General features: G+C 39.2%; 2 protein-coding genes across 3 annotated transcripts in view; both read right to left on the reverse strand.

Annotated features, from left to right (window-relative positions):
- Positions 1–3377, reverse strand: part of LOC107617916 — a 4352-nt gene extending 975 nt beyond the window's left edge. The window contains exons 1-2 of one of the 2 annotated variants that reach the window (XM_016319792.2): positions 3218–3377; positions 310–3011 (exon numbers count right to left, since the gene is read on the reverse strand). In XM_016319792.2, coding sequence (XP_016175278.1) covers positions 320–2980 — 2661 coding nt within the window. In that variant the 5' untranslated portion in view covers positions 2981–3011; positions 3218–3377 and the 3' untranslated portion in view covers positions 310–319. The remainder of the gene's footprint in view (positions 1–309; positions 3012–3217) is intronic. The other variant, XM_016319794.2, reaches the window with a different exon arrangement.
- On the reverse strand, positions 4116–8433 carry LOC107618442 (pre-mRNA-processing factor 17). The gene is made up of 2 exons (XM_016320510.2): positions 6533–8433; positions 4116–4539 (listed from the first exon to the last, which is right to left on the reverse strand). Exons 1-2 carry the CDS (start codon positions 8278–8280, stop codon positions 4533–4535), a joined length of 1755 nt encoding a protein of 584 aa, XP_016175996.1. The 5' UTR covers positions 8281–8433; the 3' UTR covers positions 4116–4532.

Genomic DNA, 25400 nt, shown 5'->3' on the forward strand with positions numbered 1-25400 from the left:
AGACCTATGCAAAAATTCAAACAAACCCAAAAGAGACTCTTGCGTGAAAGAATATATTAGAAATACAACTACTCATGTGCCTCTCCTGTCAGCTCAAACTTTTGAAAAAAGTAATTTTATGACACACTTGATAAAAGAACTGAAGATACATTTAATAAAGGCACACAACCCCTCATTCAAGAACCCATTGGGTTTGAAGTATGGATAGCACAGACCCACATCTATTAATATTTGACCTTAGTGCTAGTGCACACACTCAAAGCATCCAACCACTAAACATGGCAGATTAAATAGTAAAAAGTTACATACCTCAAATGGCTTATACCATGTTTAGTTCAAAACTTGACAGATCAAGATGCATCTCCTGGTCATGTGTAGCGGGAAAAGATGAAGCTTTGAACAATGCACTTGGAGTATAGTTAAGCTGGTAATTTACAGGAACTGATCCAAATATGTTGAACTTCTTAACGCTACTGAAAGCAACCTCTGCATCAGCACATTTCTTGAAAACCACTCTAGCCCGGCTGCTGCTTCTATCAACTTCTGTTTCAGTTTCCTTTAGAGGTCCAAATCGCCTAAAGATCTTATTTAAGCTTGCTTCTGAGGGAACAGAATCCAAATCAGCAAAGTTTAGAACAAGTTCTGCAGGGGATTTATCGTCTATGTAGCCTGGAGGTTTTTCAGGAACCTCAACATGGTCACTACCAGAATACTGTCCAGGTTTTTCAGGAACCTCAGCAAGATCGCTTCCAGAATACCGTCTCCGGGAATAAGTCTTACGACGAACTTGAACAGGTTTTTCAGGCTCCGAAGGGGCCGGCTCATTGTCCTTTCTGCCACTTCCCTGTGAGGGTTGTTGTTCAGAACCATTTTGGATTTCCATACCTGTCCAATAAGTGTCACCAAGATCATCAAATTCAAATGTTTCTTGCGATCCACCTACTGGTGGTTTCTTCCGTTTAGTACCAACTTTGTTTGTAGGCAAGATCTCTTCTCCAGAATAATCACCTACAACTATTGAGTTCCTGAAATCAGAGAAGAAGCTCACGATAACTTTCAAGAAACCATAATCTCCACGGGGATCTTGTGCCATCAACTGAAGTAATGATAACAAATCATCTAAAGATGAAAATTCTGTTGGAAAACTCGGGCTTGAACTCTGAGCCTCCTCAATATTCGGGGAGAAAAGATCAGATGAATTTCCTGAAAATCCCTCAGGGCTTCCATAGGCAATCTGAGACTTGTCTGCAGTAAACTTGATCATAGGGGATGGAGCTCTAGTAAGTTGACTTGCAACCCTTCGAATACGGTCACCAATTTTAAATGATGGTTTTGTTGTATTTGAAACTTTTGCAAGAGAAATTGTTTTTCTTGCACCTTTTGGCCCTGGGTCATCAGCATAGTGATCGATATTCTTAATTTTCTTCAGAAGGGCTGGGGAAGCCTGATCACCATTGACATCGTCAGACCAATAATCACTACGTGGAGAATCTGGAGACCCACCCACTATTTCTGACAAGCTTCTTTTCTTCTTTCCTGAATAGATACCATCCTTCAGATTATGTTTACGATTGCGACCAGTGCTTGTGGCTTTTAACTTTCCAATAGCTTGACCATCGTTCTTGGTTACATGAGTTGCATGTTTGTCATCTTCACTCAAGCTTTTCTTAGCATTATTACTTAATTTGTTATCATCGTCCAATCCTCCACAATATTGTACCTCAGGCAAGTAAGAGCAACCCTTTAAACGATAGAATGCAAGCAACTGAGCTTTAGCAATTGAAAGCTGTAAGCGATCAAAGCCACCAGTTGGCAACTCTGCTAAAGTTTTCAAGTATCCTATAAGCTTCGTGGGTGAAAAAGAACTAACATTTAAAGATTCATCGACCACGTTGGGTAAATCCACTCCTTGCCGAATCCCAGCATTTTCAACAGTCTGGGTTTTAATCTTTCCATCGGTATCTTTAGGTACACAGGAACATATTAGCCCAAATTCTACACGTCTTCTGACTTCATCCAAAGCACAATCTACAGCATTCTGAAATGATTCAGAACTGTTCTGTTTGGCAATACTAGAGAAATGTGTTCTAAACGGCTTTAGCTGTGATGCTTCATTCCAAGCAAATGTTTTATCACCAAAATAAGCCACTAAATGGCAGTCCTTTTTAGAATGCTTCATTGCCAGCGGGGATGCATCTGATGACTCAAATATCTGTCCTGGCCACCATGGATGACTTCTCACCTTGCCCCAGACCAAATCATGCACAGAAAACTCACGTTCCTTTTCTGTTGGCACCTGATAGGTCACCTCATAATTTTTCTCCGAACTCCCAGGTTTCGTAGATGAACATCTGGTTACCTTTTCATCTCTTATCTTTTGCTGTTCAGCATCATCGGATTCTTCATCTTCAATATCCTGCTCCCCATGTGAACCTGTCTGCTCGTCACTTCCAGCTTGTTCTTCAATACTTTGCCTAATATCTGACTCAACCTGAGTAACATCACTCTTGGCTTCTTTCTCCAACATTTCAGTATCTACCTTTCCATCATCAATGCTTTTCTGCCCATCCGGTGATTTCAAGGTCACTTGACTTGAACCATTTCCATCCAACTCAACTGTCTCATGTTCATTCTTAGTTTCTAAGGACCTCACAACTTGAGAACCCTCAAAAGTATCCCCGGTTCCGTTACCAACCCCGGAAGCTCCTCCACCCGCAGGATTCACATCTTTATCCTCCTCAACTGACCCACCACCACAACCAACTTCATCATTCAGCTCAGCATCATCACTCCCACGAGTGCAAACACCATCTATGTACAAATCAGAACCTAACACCCCAACCATTATGTCCTTCCCATTACACTCCCCAACGAAAGCTTCATCCACCTCCATAGGCTCTTCTAGGGTTTCACCACCCATGTTTTCCTCAAGTGCCACTGTGGATTCTGAACTTCTTCTACAAGTACCCAATTCCCTCATCCGTGATTCTTCCTAAGAAATTTTGTCAAATCTAAGCAAAAAGTAAAAACCTCTCCTTAAACAAAGAAATTTACACATAGTAATATACCCATATAGGGATAAGAATAAAGAACATAAATTTAACCTATGGCTAGCGAGATTGAAAAAAAAGGTTCGAACTTTGATATACGCATCAAAGAGAAAACGAATATGAAAATATTGAAATAAATATTAAGAGAGTGAAGAGGAGGCAAGTACCAGGTTAGATCTTGTTGAGGGAAGTGAAAAGAGAAGCCGAAGGATTTTGGTTTTCGTTCTTGGACTCTAGAGAGAGAAAAACAACAAAAAAATACAGAATAAGCGAATGTTTACGCAGTGAGTGCGCGCGTGTGTACTCGGAAAATATCTTTTCTACACTCCGTTCTATTTCTATTGATCTATTCATAGTTAAATAACTGATTTAGAGGTAATTTAAGTAAAAGGTTTAGGCTTTCTTTGAAAAATAACTGTCATAAATAATAATTTATTTTGAAACTTTACAGCTTTTAGTTTTTTACAGATAATACAGAGCAAAAAACCAATAAATAATATAATGTTGTAAGTATAAATATTTATAATTATTACATTAGTAAAATATGAGTTAACTCTCAATTATTTTAAATTTCTTATCAACAAAATTATAAATAATGTGTTTAACTGACAATATAATTTATATGTAGTAATTCAATAGAAGCTCATATTTTGTACATGTGAAAATGAGGTGTAGACCTCTAAAGTAAGTTCAAATAGCATTGTTAATTCAACTGAGTTAGTATTCAAAGTGTTATAGTAATCAGATTACTTATTACCAATTTTCTCCCTTTGACCGTTTCAATATTAGGAGTCATTCTCACTATGCCAAAGAATATTAGTAATTGTCTGTTTCATTTTAGCCATTTCATTACACAATCCATTATCCATTGCTGTATAACTTGTTTAAAGGGATTATTTATTACTACACACGAAAATTGATAATCCCAATTAGAAATTTGACTTTAATCATGTCAATGGTAAATGTCTATAAACTACACTTGATCAAGTTGGCTTACTGAAAAACCTTTCAGCAATGACTGTTATCCTTTGTCTCTGCTATATAGCCTATAGGAGATCTACCATATTAGATTCTAACTCTTACTTTATTTTCTAAAATCATTGTCAATAATATTCATCCACGAATTTTTCCAAAGATTCCTAGTCATAACCGCAATAAACTACAACACGAGACAGTTCACATAGATGAAATACTAGCTTAAAACTTGCTATTATACAAAAAAGTGTAATAAACAAAATGGCAAAACTTTTCCTTGTTCTGCTGCTATTACAACACTGCAATAAGCATGTAATGCTTAGTGACTGATATCTTGAGGATCAGTGACGAGAAATCTCAAATATTTAAGTTTATGCCCTTGAAATTTGAACCGATGAGCACCATATCAGCAAGTGAATTCAGTATGTTGCGCTTCCCCTTGATGTCAAGGGACTTGCTTCTGTCTGCCCACTGATTCCAGCAACAGGTGATATTGGACACGCGATACTAGTCCCTGCAAACATGAAGATATAACCTCAATGATCACACGCATGATCCAAAACATTAGAGATCAAATCAAAACAATCAACTGGTGCCGGCAGAGAGACTTGTAAGGAATGATAGCAAAATTCAGAAACAACGCATGCAAACATGTATACTCGGAAAATGTGGATTTTTTATTAATGTGCTTAAACCAATCCTTATTAGACTACTTCCAAAAAGCACAACAAATAAGTGGAATAAATAAATCCACACTACTACTGGAGGATAAGTTGTAAGGAAACATTGGAGGAACACTTCAGAGCAACAAAGACTGAAGTACCAAGACTCCTTAAATCCGGTCTTCTTGCATATCATATTGTGTCATATGGATTATCACAGAATACTATAGACACCTATAGAACACTGTTCTTCTAACTCCTACATATCATATTGTAATATATGCATCACATCTTTATCAGAATTACTTAACTAACTCCTACAGAATCTTGTTCCTACAATTTTTCTATTAACTGAATAGAAATTGTGACATCAAATTGATGTAGTCAAGATCTGACAACAGTATTATGTCAGACTGAGAAGAATGATTGATTGGAGTTGGAGATTGGGGTGTTCAAGACCCAGCCCGGACCCAGGGCATATTTTGTCGGGTTCGGGTTTGCCTTTTTAGCCAATGTTATTTTCGGGCCGGGTTATGCTTTGGGTCGGCTCGCCGCTTTTTAAACAATGAAAATATAGATTTTAGAGTGAAATTGGTAATATCATTATACTTTTATACTTCAATTAATTTTTTTATATTATATGGTATTGTTTTTGCTTTAAAATAATTTATTTTGGTATAAATATGATATAACATTTGTTAAATTTAATTTTAAAAGTAAAGTTTTATTACTTTAGTATAAAAAATTTATAAATGTGTATATACTAATTTTATATCAGGTCGACCTGGTTTAACCCGGTTTGTTTCGTATCACTTTCCGATTGGGCCAAAATAGACTCATCACCCTTTTAGATCCGGGTCCGGGCCTAATTAAACCCGGCCCAGCTCAGCCCATGGACACCCCTAGTTGGAGCCATGACATGTTACCATGCGCAAATCAAGACACCGACACAATGACACTAACACCTGAATTGAAACTCAAGCTAGCCATTGCATGTGGAACCAAACATAACCAGCTAGGCACAAGCACTATTAAGCTTATTTTTCCATCCATTTCCTTTAAGGAAATTAAATGAGAGTTTACTACTACACTGAAACATGATACCATCACTTATCCCCTTGGGGTAAAAGGTTGCCCAAAACCACCCAAACTGCACACACACTAGTGAATCTTCTATACACGTGTGATTTAGAAAATGGAGCAAATTGTGTAAAAATGAAAACCAAAATAGTTCCACCATGATCTCATCTTCTGAGTTCTTAGCACTGTTAAACATGTGATGAGTTAGAAATTTGCATATTTTTACACATTTTGTGATTAAGAAAAGACACATTTATCCATGTGCAAATGATGTTAAAAATGTTCAACTCCACACCAAGGCATTCAAATTTCATGATACTAGGGCTCCAAGAATAAATCATGACTTTGCAGTTGCTTAAATATTCATTTTAGTTAAAACAAAGAAAAGGCAGTAGCACTTCTGCAATATAACTAAGATGCAGACACTGATTCCCAATGTCAACTGATGCTAAATTTCTATCACTAGAACAGGCCTCTAAGATTTCTACCAACATTTCCACCGATATAGCCAATGGTATAACTGATTTCCAAAATCTTAGAAGCAAACAAGGTTTTACACTAAAGATATAAGATTTTGAACAGCCAATGATGACAATGTGAATTCACATTTACACAAACTATTAAATGGCAAGCAAATATTTGAGAAACATTGACCTAAAAGGCTAAAACACAAATATTTAAGGAATGCATACGAATAAACATATATTCAACACCTCGACAGTTGACAAAAGAGAAACTGGCATATATAGGGTGAGAGTTACTAACCAGTATTTTATCAACCCATCCCAGCCACATGTTGCTACCTTACTCTGCTCCAAGGGATGCCACTCACAACCAATGCACACACCTTCATGACACTTGAGAGTTCTGAAGACTTTGCAACTCTTCCAATCCCAGAACCAACACTTACCCTCACCATCTCCTGACATCACAAAGCGCCCATCTGGCGAGAAATTGACTTGGCATGCGTATCCAGCCACAATATGACCGGCAAACCTCTTCTTCTTGTTGAGCTGAAACTTCTCCCTGGTGCTATAAATAAGTATCTGGTTATCCAAGCTCTGCGCAGCGAGCCAATTAGAGTTGGGGTGAAGCGAAATGGATGGCATTGAGTGCATGTGTGGCTCGCTAATGTACTTAATAACAACAGGGATACCGAATTCCCACACCCTGAGAGACTTATCATCACTGGAAGTAACAAATCTCCTATTGTTATCAACAAAAGTAATGGTATTCACAGCACCAAGATGCTGATCATACTCCTGAGTTATCTGCCCTGTATTCATATCCCATTGAACAATCTTCTTATCGCTCATACCGGCCAATAGCACATTCTGCTTATCCTCGTCAGGGTTAAGCCGCACCACATAAGGGATCTTCCCAGTCGAAAACGTTGATATCACCTGCCCAGTCTCAGTATCCCAATACTTGATATTCTTATCATAACCAGCACTCAAGAATTTAGTCCCATCATTGCTGAAACAAATATCCCTCACCGCCTTCGAATGCCCCATGTAAGTCCTCATACACTTCCCCGAATTGAACACATCCCAAATCTTAACCTTGGTATCCATACTTGCAGATAATATCAAATGACCATACTTGGGGAAAAACCGAATTGCCGAGACACCCTTTGTATGTCCACTCCAAGTATGCACCAATCTCTTAGGTATATAACAATGATCATTGCTAGCCTTAGCATCTTTAGGAGCCGCAATCCAAGACCTACCCTGATAATCCCTCTCTTCCTTCCCATGGAAAGTGCTCTTATCCTTAACAGCCTCAGCCTTTTCGCCACCAAAACCGGCCTTCTCTTCCCCTTTCTTCTTGGCATACTCCTCAGCATATTTCTTCTGCTCCTCAGTCAACTCACCCTGCAACCCTTCCTTCTTCCCAAACCAAGGACTCTTCTTGTTCTTCGCAAGCCACACATCCGAAGCAGGGTTCTCAGCCTCTCCTTCTTCATCACCACCACCATCAAGTTCTTCTTCTTCCTCCTCTCCTCCCTCCTTCTTCTCCATTTTTCGCCGCTTCTGCTCGCGGTGGGGGATGTTATACACCGAAATAGCGTTGTTCTTCGCTAGGGCATCGAAATCGCCGACGTAATGGGATGCGGAGGGGTCAGCAGCATAGCCAAACTTGTGGAAGGTATTATACTGCTCGTCGAAGAGAAAGGGATCGATGGCAGCGTCCTCGACGAAGCCAAGCTTGTGATTGCGGAGGCCCTGGGCGATGCCGTCCTTGGCGTAAGGGTGGGAAGGGCCCTGGATTGGTGCCCAGAGCTGGTCGAAGGTAGGGTTGAAGGCGACGTTGTGCTGCGTGGGGTCGATGGGGTTGGAGAGGGTCTTGCGGTGTGGCTGCACGGTCAGGGCGAGCATGGTGTCGTCGACGGAGGGAGCGGCGGAGCGGCCAGCGAGGAGGCGCGGCGGGGAGGAATCGGGGGAGTTAGGGTTTTCGGGCGGCGGCGAGGAGTCTGGTTCGTCGTCGCCGGAGTATTGGTGCAACAGATCCATGGTAACAAAGAGAAAGTGAATGTGATTTGAGATGGAATTTTGCGAAGAAAGGATGGTAGTAACTCCGGAAGGTGGAGCTGCAGTGTAACGGTTCTTGGATCAAAGGTTTTGCAAAAATGTGCCCTCCTTCCTAAAAATAAAACACACACACATTAGTTTTAAAAAAATTTAGATTTGATGTTGATCATTTCACACTTTAATTTTAAATAATTTTTTAAAATGCTATCAAAACTATTATAAAAACAAAATTAATATTGTACTCATGAAAAATAAGTTTCATTTGACAAAAGTACTCGAATTTTAAATTTTTGTCTAACACTTTAAAAAATTATTCAAAATTTTTAAACTATTACTATCAAGTATCAACTATATCATCTCCAACCTCTAAGATGGACACAGATTTCATGCGCCGTGCGTGTTTGGCTGATCAGTGTGTCTAGCACTTAACTTTGGCTGACCGGTGCGTCAGACAAAGAGAGTCGTTGGATCTTTTTTATTTTTTAATTTAACGGTAGAGATTATCCTGTTATTTATCTTTTTTGATTGGCTAGTGAATACTTTTTGCAGATTTTGTGTCATAGGGATCACTTTAAAAATTTTAGTTTTTTTGTGGTTATTATTATAGATCTAATATCTATCTGGATTAATAATTTAATAAAGCAAAAATTTATAATTTTGTAAGTTTAAATTAATTAGAGTTAATTATTCTGTTTTATGTTAAACTAAAGAACGATGAAGTTGGTCTGAGAAAAGAGATTTTTTATGGACGTCTGTTGCTGGTACTCACCTTCGTGGACTTTATGCAGTTCGAGTTGCAGGAAGTTATTCCATGTGGAATTGCCAGTCAAGAATTTGCAGTCACTAAACGGCGCATCTGCCTCGATGAAATTGAAAAATATATTATCTTAGCCTATTACTGTTATCACCGGAACATGAATGACAAATACTGGTGGTTTGGTTTGGGCAAATTAGGAGGATTAGCGGCGAAAGATCGAAGCGGCATGAAGATGGTGGGCGAGAGACTGGCCAAGGAGAGGCAGAAGATGTTTCGGGTCGGGTCATGTTGGCACACAGTTGGGTTGGACTTGGTTGCATCCATTAAGGCAATACCCATCTGAAAAGAAGATTGGATTTGTATAGACTAATTTTTTTTTTACATGGAGATGTATACTTTATAAGTTACAATAATATGATTTAGAAAATTAGTTCTTTTTAAAGTATTAGATGGGTAGTAATTAATTTCTCAGAACATCTTACCTTAAAAAAAAAGATATGTTGTGGTCAATAGCTTCACCAATCTCTATGCTATGGAAGTGAATCCCACTGTTGAGTATGAGGATGTGGGTACTTCTGAAGGGATGGACGATATAAGTCACTGCAATTTTCGAAGATGGTGCCGAAGCCACATGGCTGAGTGGGGAAGAGAATCTGGAAGAGGGGGGAAGAGAATCTGGAAGAGGAGGTTAGCAGCTTTTAAGAACTAAGTAAAATGTATTCATTTAAAAAAATTAAAAAAAGTTACCCCTCTATTTTATGTGTAATTGCGAAAAAGACCCCACAAAAGTATACATTTTGATTTTAATACTCTCCGGTTGACTGGTACGCCAAAGAGCTTTTTGGCATTTCGGTGCGCAAACTTCTCCCGCGTATTGAATTCGTGCCCCTCTGAGATCATCACTACTACTTTTTTTTTCAAATTCTAAGTTTTACTATGTGGGTCAAGATAGGTCGAACCCCACCGATCAACTTGCCAAAAAAGAAAGGACTGGGATATGATTTTGGACTCGCAAAACTAAAAACCTGACCAAATCCATGGACTTTGGTTGGGGTGGGATGGACTGATCCGGTAAGTAAGTAGTTTTTTTTAAGGGTATTAAAATGCCAAAATTAAAGTTAAGGTTAGTGTGGGTGTCATTTAAAAATTGAGGAGTGTTCAATGCAAATAAATACCTTGAATACAAAAAAGTATAGTGTAACGACCTAAGGTGTGTTTGGCAAACTCGTTTGAAGAGAAAAAGTACGTTTATGCTTATTGAAAGTTTCAATTTTTTATTTGGCTAACTTTCGATTTGGCAAGAAGTGATTTTGTAGTCAAAACCACGTTTACCAAAAGCAACAATTTCTAACTTCTGCGTTTCACTAACGGGCTTTTAGCCATTTACACTAAACATCTATTTTTTCCTTTACCAATTTTATCCTTTAGACATATTATTGTATTATTTATGGAATTCTTATTATTTCTCTCTATATGAACTCTTTTTTTCTATTATTTATTATTTTTATTTTTTTGTTAAATTTTTATTTGACATTATACACTCTTATAATTGTGATTTTTGTATATTATATTATTATTATCTTTTCATAATATGATTTATTGATCCCATTAGGTAAAGTAAATTAAACAAAAAATTAACCATAAATAATAATAATAGTAAAAAACTATAGGTACTGTTCCGAGGGTTACCTGAAACTGAAGGTCGATCTCGGATGAGATCCGCTGTGGTGGCCGGAGCTATCGTGTCCGACTTGTTGACTTGGGTGGTGCTGCTGATCCTTGATCACCGGAGGGTGGCGGTACCTGCAAGAGACTCCGATGCCTAAGTTAGCATGTGCTTTAAGCAGGTATTGTGTAGAATCAGAGTATGAGTTATACCTGGGTGCTCCAGTGTATTTATAATAGTGTAGAGTGACCTTCTTGGAGATAAGATAGTTATCTTATCTTATCTTTGAGTGAAGTCATCTTATCTTTAAGGGGAACCGCCTTTATCTTTCTAGGCTTTAGCTGCCTTTAGGTTTGGGCTGTGTTCCTTCGTTTGAGCCTTCTTTTGGGCTTTCCTGGCGATTCGGCCGAGCTCTTTGAGAAGAGGTCGGGAATTCCAGTCCTAAAGAGGTCGGTCGACTTGTCTTTAATTAGCCCGGGTCGTACAGCTCAACCCAGGACATGAACAGTGCCCCTGCTTGTGCGCGGTCTTCCTGTTGAGGTCGAGTCTTTTTTAGACTTCGATCTCTTTTGAAGAAGTCGAGCTCGAGCATTTTTGTCGGTCTTTATAGCAAAACTCCTTTTAGTGATTTAAATGCAGAGCATTTTTCTCACTCTTTTTAATTGCAACGCGCGTTTTGTGTTTCCTTGGAAATGTGCGAGAGTAAAATTCATTAACTATTTGCCGTTTCCTTTGTTTCCCTCTTTGTATCTCATTTTTGAATTCCAAAGCTTCTTTCAGTTTTCCCCTCTCTTGCTCGCTGTAACTCCTTCTCTTCTACTTACCCTTTCACTTTTGTATCTTCGCGCTTTCCCTTTTCTTTTACTCGAAAGGTGATTTGCTGGTGTCGTTTCGGTTGTTTGCTTCAATCTCTGATCAGTTATCGTCTCCTTCTTCTCTGCAGGTTAGTTTTCTTCTCCTCTCTCTTTATTATTTTCCACGCCGTTCTTTTCACATTTGCATTGTTTTGATTTTGAAAAGTTTTGATCTTGCTTGGATTCATGTTGGAAAGTTTGAACCTTTCTGCGTTTGCTGTGCCTGATCGTCGCTGTAACGTGCATTTTGGAGCTATTTAGGGTTTTGTTTTGTTGCTTGTCCCTATGACTTCTTTATACGTAGATCTTTGAATTTTTTTTGTAGCCTTGAAATGATGAACTGTGCTTCTGCAAAAAAGGTTGTATTTTTTAAATATTTCTTTGTGCGATCTTGTTTTGACGATGGCGGCTTTCCTGCTGTTTTGTGTAGAATGCTCTTTGCTAGAAGGATATTTGTGTTTTTAGGATTTAGGCTGCAAGATTTTTCCTGAATCCTTACTCTGTTACTGCCTCCAAAGGATGCCCCTGGACCTTGGTGTGAGTCCTGGGGTTTCCTTTTACTGCTGTATTTGACTTCTATCATTCATATGCTTTTGCCCGAGCTATCTCCATATTTGTCCGAGCTGTTTTCTTGATTTTGCCCGAGCTGTTTGATTAGTAACCCATTTTTTCTTTTTCTCACTGTAGGACTAGTTGACCCATGTCTTCTCGCAAAAATATTGTTAAAATGTCTACCAAGGTCCCGGAGGGCATGTCTGACTGGCTGGACTCCCTTATTTTGATGTGTGTTTCCGTGGTTGATTCTGAATACTATGTGCGGCTTAAGAGGCATCATAAGGTTTGCGGTAGTAGAGATCAGGAGAAAAACTATGAGTTGGTAGTGCCCGAGCCTGATGAGAGGATTTGTTTTCCTTCTCTTACTAAGGGAGAACGTCCCTTCTTTTATGCGTATGACTACTTTTTTAGCCAAATGAACATCACCATTCCTTTTACTCCCTTTGAGACCGACCTGTTGTGGTCCTGCAACGTAGCTCCTTCTCAGCTCCACCCGAATTCGTGGGGCTTCATAAAAATCTTCCAACTGTTGTGTCAAGAACTGGATGTTCCACCTTCTCAAACTCTCTTTCTTTACCTTTTTGTTTTGACGAAGCCTGGGGTAGCTAAGAAGAAGGCTTCCTGGATTTCTTTCCGTGCTGCACAGGGAAAAAAAGTGTTCTCCATGTATGACGAGTCTTTTAGAGACTTTAAAAACTTCTATTTCAAGGTCCAAGCTGTTGAAGAAGCTCGGCCTTTCTTCTTGGAACAAAATAATGAACCAGTTTTCCCTTTATGCTGGCAAAAGAATATGGTGGTGTCTAAGTATTCTTGGGAAATATTGGATGAAGTTGAGCAAGCTTTATTACATGTACTAGAGAAAAATTGGGGGGAGTCCCCTCATCTTGATATGAAGAGGTTCTTGGAAAATCCCTCCCTTCTTTGAGCTGAATTGGGTAGTTTGCTGATTTCTTTTGCTGGTTTTTTATTTTATTTGTTTGTTTTATCGATCCATCCCTTTCTCACTTGCAATTCTGGTTTTTGCTGTGTTTTCAGAAATGGTAAAGACCACTGATTCTATGAAGGCCTTTAAGAGGGCGAGGAAGGCGACTGCGGCCCAAAACATCTCAGCCAAAAGTTCTGGGGAGGAGTCTTCAAAAGTTACTCTGGAGAGGTTAACCTCGGACACCTCTGGGCTGAGGAAAGTCATACCCACTCCCCAGGTTCACCTGGCTTCTTCTGATCCTCCCCAGCCGACCTCTGCTGCAGCCTCTCCTTCTGCTGCCGGTCCTCCTCCCAAGAAGCAAAGGACTGTTGAGCCTTTCAATTTGGATGCCCCTGATTTTGATGCCGTGGGGTTTGTGGATAACCAGATCGCTCCTTATGGCCGACTTCCCATGGACGACGTGTCCATCCTGCTCCACCTGGATTTTATCACCAACAGTAGTGTGCGGATGGCGCATATGGGTGCGGCTTTGTTTTGCTCAATCCAAGACTCTCTTGTTCACGCGACGAATGCCTTTATGCAGGAAGCCAAGTCAGAGTTTGACGGGATCAAGGGGTTGAAGGATGAGCTAGATGCCAAAGTGGCCAAGCTAAAGCTGGATGTAGAGAAGGAGAAATCTAGGGCTTTTGCTGCGGAGGCTGCTGCGAATCTGGCCAAGGAGATGGCCAAGAAGTCGAAGGAGAGTTATACTCGAACTTACGGCGAGTTGCTGGAGGTCCGGGAGAGGCTTGAATCGGTCTATGCTGACTATTTTGAACTTCAGGGCCATCTCGTAAGCAGCGTGACGAATGCATATGAGAACCTAAAAACTCAGGCCTGAGTTTTGGCTCCCGAGCTCGACCTGAGTCTTTTTAGTTTGGATAACATTGTTGAAAATGGTAAGATTGTTCCCGCCCCAGACGAGGATGAAGAGGAAGGTCCTCCCCCTGTACCGCCAGCTAAAGCTTCTGCTACCACGACTTCTTCCACTCCTGCTACTGAGGTCAGCCACCCTAAGCCCGACCCCGATGTCCAAATCTTAACTCGAGAGGATGGGACTGTAGATGCGATTCCTATGAAGATGATTCCTCCCTCCATGACTCAGGGTACCGCCACTGAGGAGAACTTGGACCCCCTGTGACTTTTTCTGATGTATTTAGTGGGTTTTTAGACTTTAGTTTCTTGTAATTGGGCCTGGTGTGGCTTTGACATTTTAGTTGCTTTCATTTTCCAACTTTATTTAGAAAAAACAAATACTTTGAAAGTCTTAAGGCCGACTTTCAGGTGGCTTTCTGGGTTGTTATTATAGTAGCTTTGTTTGATATGTTAGTTTGCAACCTTTGCCACTTCCAAGAATCTTTAGAGTGTTGGATTTTTGCTGTCCGACCTCTTTTTTGATTTCCTTTATGTTTGCTTATTTCCTGCATTAGTTGAAGTGATCCTCGAGGCTGGCTTTGTTCGATGACTTGCTATTGTCCTCGTGGAACCCTTTTTAGTCTGAACAATTCTGATATCTTTTATTGTGAGGTCGTGGCTTTTTAAGTCGAGATGTGTCCCTTCTAGCGCACGCCTTTTGTTGCTCCGACTTCTCTTGTCGATTCTTCTCGAGTTATTTTTAGTAATCCATTTTTAATCAGGCTTGGCCAGGCCTCTTTCTATGGATTACTTTTTATAACTCTGTCGCTTTGATTAGTCTGGTCTGACTTCTTCATGTCAGTCCGTCCCAAGTTATTTTTAGTAATCCATTTTTTCTCAGACCTCGTCAAACCTCTTTCTATGGATTACTTTTTATAACTTTTGTCGCTTTCATGTCGATTGGTCCGACTTCTTCATGTCGGTCCATCCTAAGTTATTTTTAGCAATCCATTTTTTCTCAGACCTCGTCAGGCCTCTTTCTATAGATTACTTTTTATAACTTTTGTCGCTTTCATGTCGATTGGTCCGACTTCTTCATGTCGGTCCATCCTAAGTTATTTTTAGCAATCTATTTTTTCTCAGACCTCGTCAAGCCTCTTTCTATGGATTACTTTTTATAACTTTTTGCTTGTTTTATCACTTTTTCATCTTGCCGATTTTGTAGAAATCGGGCGGTGAGTTTGGTTCTCACTTGGCCGACCTTGTCGAAATCAGGCGGTGAATTTGGTTTTCACCTTGCCGACCTTTGTAAAAATTCGGACGATGAATTCGATTTTCATCGTGGTCGGGCAGTGAATTTGGTTTTCACCTTGCCGACCTGTAGTTTTGTAATCGGGCGAGAATTTTTGCGTTCAGATTAATGTGTCTTGGTAGAGAAACTTTGTAGAGAGTCTGAAAAGTTTTATTCAAATAGAAAGTAGACATATAGGCAAACAAAATATATACATGTGGGTGCTTACCCTTCTAAGTCAGGCAATTTTGCGGATCTTGGCTTGGTTCCTCGTTAAAAAATCTTTTCAGAAAAAAGAGTGCACCTTGACCTAAGATCTTTTATTACCTCCTAACTATAATACCTTCTTAGGTTGCAGGCGTGCCATGACCTTGGTAGCTCTCGCCCCTCGAGTTCGGACACCCTGTAGTAGCATTTTCCTAGTACCTCTGTGACTTGGTAGGGTCCTTTCCAGTTAGCTGCTAGCTTTCCTTCTCCTGACCGACCTGTTCCGATGTCATTTTCGATTAAAATGAGATCGTTGTTGGCGAAACTTCACTGGACAACTCTCTGGTTGTATCTTGAGGCCATTCAACATTTTAACGCTTCCTCCTTGATCCGAGCTCTCTCTCGAATTTCTAGAAGTAGGTCGAGCTCTTCCCTTTGATTTTGGGAGTTGACCTCTTCGTTGTAGTGGGTCATTCTGGGGGATCCTTCTTCGATTTTTACTGGGATCATTGCCTCCATTCCATAAGCCAATTGGAAGGGTGATTCCCTCGTTGTGGAGTGTGGGGTTGTCTGATATGCCCATAGGACTTGTGGGAGCTCTTCAGCCCAGGCTCCCTTTGCGTCCTATAGTCTCCATTTTAACCCGGCTAGTATGACTTTGTTGGTAGCTTCTGCTTGTCCATTAGCCTGGGGGTGTTCTACGGATGTGAATTGGTGCTTTATTTTCAAGTCAACTACCAACTTCCTGAAACCCGCATCTGTGAATTGAGTACCATTGTCTGTGGTGATTGAGTAAGGAACCCCAAACCTTGTGACAATATTTCTATATAAGAATTTTCGACTTCTTTGAGCAGTGGCATTGACTAGGGGCTTGGAGTACTTTTTTGGAGAAAGCTCGTGTCCCGAGATGATTGCCACACATGCCGCTGTGTATTTCTTCCAATTGTATAGTATGTTGTTTATAATGGTGTAGTATTGTGCCTCCCGTCTTAGCCTCTTCACCTCCTTCTTGTCTGTGGGAAGTGTCCCTGATTTGAGGTAGTTGATTATGGAGGTCATCTATCCTTGATCCTGTCCTGATATGGCTAGGACTTTTTCTTCTTCCGAAATTGATGGGCTCTGCAGTATTTCCTGGACGAGGCTGTCGAAATCCCTCTCTTGTATAGGATGTTGTTTATGATGGTGTAGTATTGTGCCTCCCGTCTTAGCCTCTTCGCCTCCTTCTTATCTGTGGGAAGTGTCCCTGATTTGACGTAGTTGATTACGGAGGTCATCCATCCTTGATCTTGACCTAATATGGCTAGGACTTTTTCTTCTTCCGAAATTGATGGGCTCTGCAGTATTTTCTGGACGAGGCTTCTATTATTGCCCCCTGGTTTGGTGCTGGCTAATTTTGAGAGTGCGTCAGCTCGGGCATTCTGTTCCCCGAGTTGTCCGAGCTGTTCCCTGGTTCTGTCCAGGTACTTTTTCATGGTAGGATCCTTAGCTTGGTAGCTCCCCGCTATTTGTGAAGTGAATACTTGTGAATTACTGAAGATGATATCTATTATCACACCTGCTCCACTCCCGGTTTTGTTTGAAGAGCCGTCCACATAGAGATTCCATTTTGTGGGAGTTCCCGGGGTGTCAGTGTACTCTGCGATGAAATCGGCCAAATACTGTGACTTGATGGCCGTCCGAGCTTCGTATTGAAGGTCAAACTCAGATAGCTCAACTGCCCACTATAGAATTCTTCTAGCTAAGTCTGTCTTCTGTAGAATACTTTTCATGTGCTGGTTGGTTCGAATCTTGATGGTGTGAGCTTGAAAGTTTGGGCGAAGTCGTTGAGAAGTTAGTATGAGGGCGTATACGAATTTTTCTATCTTTTGGTAGTTCAGTTCGGCCCCCTGTAAGGCTTTGCTAATGAAGTAGATGGGTTGTTGCCCACTTTTGTCTTCTCTGACTAGCGCTGAGGCTATTGCCCGATTTCCTACTGCGAGGTATAATACAAGTGGTTCTCCTTCTCGTGGTCGAGTTAGAATAGGCAGTTGTCCCAAAAACCTTTTGAAATCCTAGAAAGCCTGCTCGCACTCCGACGTCCATTCAAACCTCTTTCAATTTCTTAGTGTGGCATAGAAGGGAAGAGATCTTATGGCCGACCTGGCTAGAAATCTGGGCAGTGCTGCCAGTCTTCCGTTGAGCTGTTGTACCTCTTTAACACAGGTCGGACTTTTCATGTCAAGTATAGCCCGGAATTAATCCGGGTTTGCCTCAATTCCTCTTTGTATGAGCATAAAGCCCAGGAATTTGCCAGCTTCTACTGCAAAGGTGCATTTTGCGGGATTAAGTCGCATGCTATGCTCTCTTATGGTATCGAACACTTTGGCGGGGTCGGACAGTAATGATTCCTCACTTTGTATTTTCACCAACATGTCGTCCACAAATACCTCCATGAGTTTCCCGATATGGTCTATGAAGACTTTGTTCATTAATCTTTGGTAGGTAGCTCCTGCGTTTTTGAGTCCAAATGGCATGACGACATAACAGTAATTTGCCCTTGGGGTTAGGAATGAGGTCTTTTCTTAATCAGGTGGGTACATTGGGATTTGATTGTATCCTAAATAAGCATCCATGAACGAGAGGTACTTGTATCCGGAGGAGGCATCTACTAAAGTGTCGATGCTTGGGAGTGGATAGGGATCTTTCGGGCAGGCTTTATTGAGATCGGTGTAGTCGGTGCACATCCGTCATTTCCCATTTGACTTTTTCACCAAGACAACGTTGGCTAGCCATAGTGGGTACTTGACTTCTCTTATAAATCCTACCTCTAGTAGAGCTTGTACCTGTTCTTCCACAGCTTGGGATCTTTCCGGTCTGACCTTCCTACGCTTCTACTGTACTGGCCGAGATCCTGGGTATACTGCCAGTTTGTGGCACATTAGCTTGGGATCTATGCCCGGCATGTCTGCGGCCTTTCATGCGAAGAGGTTGGCATTATCCCTTAATAATTGTATTAGGGGCTCCTTTACATTTCTCTTTAGGGTTGCCCCAATATTTATTGTTTTGTCTAAGGCATCTCCGATCTGGACTTTCTCTATCTCGCCCTCAGGTTGTGGACGAAGTTCTTCCCGACCTCGAACTCCCCCAAGCTCGATGGTGTGGATTTCTTCTCCTTTGCCTCTAAGGTTCAAACTTTCATTGTAACAGCGTCGCGCAATTTTTTGGTCTCCTTTTATCGTGGTGATCCCTTCTGGAGTTGGAAACTTCATGCATAGGTGTGGAGTTGAAACTACTGCGGCAAGCTGATTCAGTGTTGTCCGACCTATCAGGGCATTGTAGGCTGAACTTACATCGACTACGATGTAGTCTATGCTGAGTGTCCTTGATCGGGTTCCCTTTCCAAAGGTTGTGTGTAGTGAAATATATCCAAGCGGTTGGATTGGAGTGTCTTCTAGTCCAAACAAGCTGTTCGGATATGCTCTGAGCTCTTTTTCTTGTAGGCCGAGTTTGTCGAAGGCAGATTTAAACAAAATATCCGCCGAGCTTCCTTGGTCTACCAGTGTGCGGTGAAGATTAACGTTAGCTAATATGATAGTAATAACCATGGGATCATCATGTCCCGGGACGATGCCTGACGCGTCTTCTTGGGTGAAAGTAATAGTAGGGAGGTCGGGTGATCCTTCTCCTCCTTTAACATGATATACTTCTTTAAGGTGCCTTTTGCGAGATGATTTGGAGATTCCTCCTCCTGCGAATCCTCCATTTATCATGTGAACCTGCCTCTCCGGGGTATGAGGTTAGTCGGTTAACTCGTCTGACCTCTTCGTCCCTTCTTCTCTTTCTGGGTTTATCCATTTTGTTGGCTAAGTACCGATCTAGTCGCCCGTCTCTTACCAATTTCTCTATGACATTCTTTAATTCGAAGCACTCGTTGGTAGGATGTCCATAGATTCGGTGGTATTCGCAGTATTCTGTCCGATTTCTCTCTCATTTTTTATTTTTGATTGGATGAGGTGGTGGAATCTTCTCGGCGTGGCATACTTCTCGGTAGACATCCACAAGAGACACCCGAAGAGGGGTGTAATTGTGGTATTTCATAGGCTTATCTCCGTGTTGATCTTCTTTTTTCTTGGACTCTTTATCCTTATCCCGAGAGTGATAGGAGAATCCGGACTTTGAGGTCTCTCCTAGTCGAGAATTTTCTTCCATGTTGATATATTTCTCTGCCCGTTCTTGTACTTCATTTAAAGATGTTGGATGTTTCTTTGATATGGAGTGACTGAAGGGTCCTTCTCGCAGGCCATTGATGAGACCCATGATGGCTGCTTCTGTTGGTAGGCTTTGTATGTCCAGACATTCTTTGTTGAATCTTTCCATATAGTTGCGAAGACTCTCCCGATCTCCTTGCTTGATCCCTAATAGGCTCGGGGCATGTTTGGCTTTGTCCCTCTGGATAGAGAATCTGGCGAGAAATTTCTTGGCTAAGTTGTCGAAGCTTGTGATAGATCTAGGAGGCAAACTGTCGAACCACTTAATTGCCGTCTTTGTTAGAGTAGTCGGGAAGGCTTTGCATCGAATAGCCTCCGAGGCGTCGGTGAGATACATTCTGCTTCTGAAGTTGCTGAGATGATGACTTAGATTGGAGGTACTGTCGTATGGGGTCATGTCGGGAGCTTTAAAATCCTTTGGAACCTTAGCTTTCATGATTTCTTTGGTGAAGGGATCTTGATCTTTGTGGGAGTTGTCATTGTGACCGGGTTGGATGGTCTTGGTTTTTAGGTCGGCTTCAAGTTTTAGTTGCTTGTCCTCTAACTCTCGACGTCGCCTAATTTCTCTCCGGAGGCTTCTTTCGGCTTCGCGCTGGTATTCTGCCTTATGTTCAAGCTGTTTGAGACGATTCTATTGTTCTCGAAGGGCATCTAAAATTTCTGCATTCGGAGAATGCTTGTCTCCATTTTGTTGAGGTGTATCTTTGGGTGTGGTGTCCGCATTCTTATGCAGTGTTCTATTTTCTAAATCAAAGTTGTGGTCGTTGTCAAGGTTGTCCCCCATGATGATGGGACGATTTCCAGGTCCCCGGCAATGACGCAATGTTCCGAGGGTTACCTGAAACTGAAGGTCGATCTCGGATGAGATCTACTGTGGTGGCCAGAGCTGTCATGTCCGACTTGTTGACTTGGGTGGTGCTGCTGATCCTTGATCACCGGAGGGTGGCAGTACCTGCAAGAGACTCCGATGCCTAAGTTAGCATGGGCTTTAAGCAGGTATTGTGTAGAATCAGAGTATGAGTTATACCTGGGTGCTCTAGTGTATTTATAATAGTGTGGAGTGACCTTCTTGGAGATAAGATAGTTATCTTATCTTATCTTTGAGTGAAGTCATCTTATCTTTAAGGGGAACCACCTTTATCTTTCTAGGCTTTAGCTGCCTTTAGGTTTGGGCTATGTTCCTTCGTTTGGGCCTTCTTTTTGGCTTCCCTGGCGATTCGGCCGAGCTCTTTGAGAAGAGATCGGGAATTCTAGTCCTGAAAAGGTCGGTCGACTTGTCTTTAATCAGTCCGGGTCGTACAGCTCGACCCAGGACATGAACAGGTACTAAAAAAAAGTACTAAAAGAACTAAAAATATACTATATAAAATACATCATCAAGAACTTTTAGATTTGTTTCCATCTCTACCAAGATAAATATTTAATTTTATTATTTTTAGTATTCTTTTTTATAATTATAATTCTATTATATACAATTTTTTATTGTAATTTTTTTATAATATAAATTATGATCTCATTAAAAAAAGACCAATTAAATAAAAAATTAATCATCGGTATTAATAAAATCATAAACATTGGATTCCAAAATAATATTAAGAATAAGATTATTGATAGTATTAAAACAAAAATATGATGTAAAAAAATACTAAATTAACATTTTTACGTTAACATTTTTACGCTAATTTCTATCATGTTATGATTGTACTAAAAATAAAGTGTTATTAATTTGTTTCTCCAAAACTCTAACTCCTTATTAAATAGCGTATGAGCCTGATTTGCCGTTAGAAACATGAATGCATTTATGGGGTAAAAATATTTTAAAATCGCATTGCGAATAATAGCAGTCATACACAATAAGTTATAAATCATAACAGATGATAGAAATAAACTTATTTCACAACATAATCACACAAATTGCATGCAAAGCAGCAAGAGAATATAAAGACGGTACTAGTCATACAAACGTAAGTATTATTATGAGTAAAGTATGATTTTAGTTCCTATGGTATAAGCCGAAAATTTTTTTCGTCCCTAACCTTTTTTGCATACAAAATCGTCCCTAAGGTTTAACTTAGTTTTAAAATCGTCCTTACCTTAGGGACCAAAATCGTATGGAGGTGGAGGCAGAAGCGGAGACAGAGGTGGATCATGGACAGCTTCTTCTTCTTCTTCTTCCCTTCCCCTTCTTTTTCTCTTATTCCTTCGTAGGAGTAGAAACACTCTGTTTCTCTTTTATTTTTTTCTTTAGTTTATATTTTTTTTATTATGGGTACTTCGGTCGAAAATTTTAATATTTAAGTAAAAAGGACGATTTTAAAACTTGGTTTTAAATTTTAGAGACGATTTTGTAAGTAAAAAAAAAGTTGGAGACGAAAAAAATTTTGGCCTATATCTTAGAGACCAAAATTGTACTTAACCCTATTATTATTAGTCCATACTTAGACTCCTTTATTATAATACATATATATAGTATAGACTCCAACTTAGATACGACACCTTGAATTCTGGCCCATTTAAAAAGTCTCTAGCCTAGAACCTAGGATAAAAAATCCTACCCCTCAAAAAAATACTAACTAAAAGAGGGAAAAATACTCTAAGTCCTGTAACTTCACATAGCATTGGGTGTCTGAAAGCACACTATCAGTCTAGGATGTAACAAAAGGGTAGCATCATCTCCTAAATGGGATAAGAACCTATGGTTCCTAGTAGGGTATTAACGAGTAAAACGAATCTCTGAGCAAGGCTCTAGCGCAGAAGTAATCATACATGTAATTTTTTCAACTCTAGATTATACGATCTTACTTTCCTTTTTATGTTATTTCTTACCGTTTTTCTTTCATTTTTAACTTTAGAGTCAATCTCATAACAGCCAACCAGTAATAGTAGACAATCATAGACAAATCACATAATCACAATACAAACAAGTCATAGATCACAACAACAAGAATTCAAGCACAACACAAGGTCACAAAGAATATGCTACAATTAATCATGATGCATGTCTGTCTTACGCAGGCCATAAGCTCACGATCGGTTTATATTCTGCAACCCGATATTACCTAAGAACTAGTACCAGATATGACTTCTCAATTGCGTTATTCCGTGTATATATGTTGACGTGGTTATAAAGTACCACCAATCTGTGACCACATGCAATTGTTGCAAAGCTTGACGCGATAATATACGCCCAATGAAAAACAATTATCTATCAGTCTGTGGGAGTTCTCAGAATCAATAATTAATCAGTTCATGGATTTTCCTACATTTAAACGATCAATAGTCAGTGGGTGGGATAAAACCCCAATCCACACGTTCATACAGTTCGTGCGTTGAGTAAGTGGGACGAAACCCTTAACCTTGCTAGGCGAATATTTAATCATCCAGTTCACTTTTACTGTTCTCTATCTCCTTCTAAGTTTTAATCATCAGTTTTCTGTTTTCATTACTCAATTATCCTTTCTCAGTTCTCTTTCTCAATCAATCTTTCAGTTCTTAGTTTTCTCTTTTTGTTTTTTCATACTTCACCTGCTCTTTCTCTTTCTTCTTTATGTATCTTAGTTAATCTTTTATCACTTTTCTTACCTCACCCTAAATATTTTATGAAGATAACCTCTAAGTTCTTAGCCTTAAATTACGTTTTTATGTCTTTTATTAGAAATTATCATTTCATCCCTAATCTTTTCTCAATTTTACTATTATCTCCCTAGCTTTTATTATATTTATATTTATGTCCTAAAACTTTCATCTATTTATATTTTAGTCCTTAAACTTTTACTTATCTATACTTTAGTCCCTAACCTTTTTTCATATTTATAGTTTTATCCTTATACATTTACTTAATTATCTTTTTACTCCTATATTTTTACTTAATTTTTACTTAATTATCTTTTTATCTCTATACTTTTACTTAATTACCTTCTTATAGCTAAGAATTCGGTTTGACCATTTTACTTTCATATATTTTGTTAATTGACCAAAATATCCTTATACCTCCAAGTTATCATTTTAATCTCAATCTTTTACCAAAAGACTACTTTATCCTCATTAACATTTTACCTTAATACCCTCCTCTCTTAGCCGAAATGCTCTCTCTCCTTTACCACATAATTTTTCTTCTATTTTTTTTAAATCATGATAATTTTCTTAAGCTTTTCTTTGATCTTTTAAAGTATTTTTATTTTCATGTTTCAACCTTCAAATTCATGCCAAACACAACATTAAACAAGCTTATAAACAATTTCTTTACAAGTGCAAACAAATTCAGTCATGTTACTTCTAAAGAATATCCATTTTTTAAGCATGTAAACAACATATAAACACTACCAAACAACCATTTAAATATTCAATTTTAATCACCAATCATCAATTTATGAATCACACATCAAACATACACTCTTCACATAATTAATTCAACCACACCCTTACCTCTTTCTTAAGCTCAAAATCAGTTCTCTCTAGGAGCTTCCGATCTCACTTTCTTTCTTAGTTTACAATCAAAGATAACTTTTAATCCAAGAAAATTATGAAGGTTAAACATTCATCAACAAAACAAGAAAACTTTTTTCACCTTTTTCAAGATGAAATTGATAATTTCTTATTCCACAAGACTTCTAGATATGATTTTCTAAGCAAGAACATCAAGAATATCAAGCTTCTTCCATGAGTTCATCATGGCCAAAACTTCAAAAGTAAAAACAAGGACCATATATCAATATACCTTGATAAAATTGATATGAGGATGAAGAGGAGATCAAGGAGAATACTTTAATCGGTTTAGATTTTTGAGAAGGATTTTAGTTCACAAAGTGGAGGTATGTACTTGAGTTTCTCTCTTGAATTTTCGTGGAAAGGAAGGAAGAAATGAAGGAGGAGATGGCTGAAAGGAGGGGGTCATGGCTTTAAATGGTGAGTCATAAGGTAGTTTAATGATAAAAATATCATTTGAAAAATAATTACCAAAGTTAGATGTATTAGATTATATGTATTTACTTTACTAGAGTAATCTTATAAGCTACTAGTATATATAATACTAATAGCATGATTATCTCGACTATAAAATATCTATGAGGATGTCACCTCAACTCAAGTTGTAGCCTTTACGTATGTTCAAAGCAAAAACTTAAGTTTTTGAAAATTTGACTACTAATGGATCTATATATTCTCAACGCGGTAATGCTACTTATGTTCTTAAATCTTTATTGCATCTGATTTTGTTTTTATTTTGTATATGATGAAAGAAATCATGAGAATTACTGATAAACTTTGTCAAGCATTACAACAAAAATCTCAAAATATTTTGAATGCTATGCATCTGGTTTCTAGTAGAAAGTCATTGACTCAACAGTTAAGAGATGGTAGCTGGAGAGTACTTTTGAATAAAGTTAATTCTTTTTGTAATGATCATGCTATTCAGATACCTGATATGGGTACTTCTTTTAGTGACATAATTCGATATCGTCGTAAAAAGGATGTTGTCACTGTTGAATATCACTATCATGTTGACATTTTTACTTGTGATAGATTTTCAATTGAAAAAGCTAAATAATAGATTTAGTGAGCAAGCAACCGAGCTCCTCATGTTAAGTACATCTTTAGATTCTAAAGATGCTTTCAAGTCATTCAGTATTTGCAACATATGCAATCTTGCAAAGAATTTCTATTCTTTAGATGTTTTTGAGTAAGAGAAGATTCAATTAGATTATGAGT

The sequence above is a fragment of the Arachis ipaensis genome, chromosome B09 (assembly GCF_000816755.2).
Source record: "Arachis ipaensis cultivar K30076 chromosome B09, Araip1.1, whole genome shotgun sequence".
In the NCBI taxonomy this organism is placed as follows: Eukaryota; Viridiplantae; Streptophyta; class Magnoliopsida; order Fabales; family Fabaceae; genus Arachis; species Arachis ipaensis.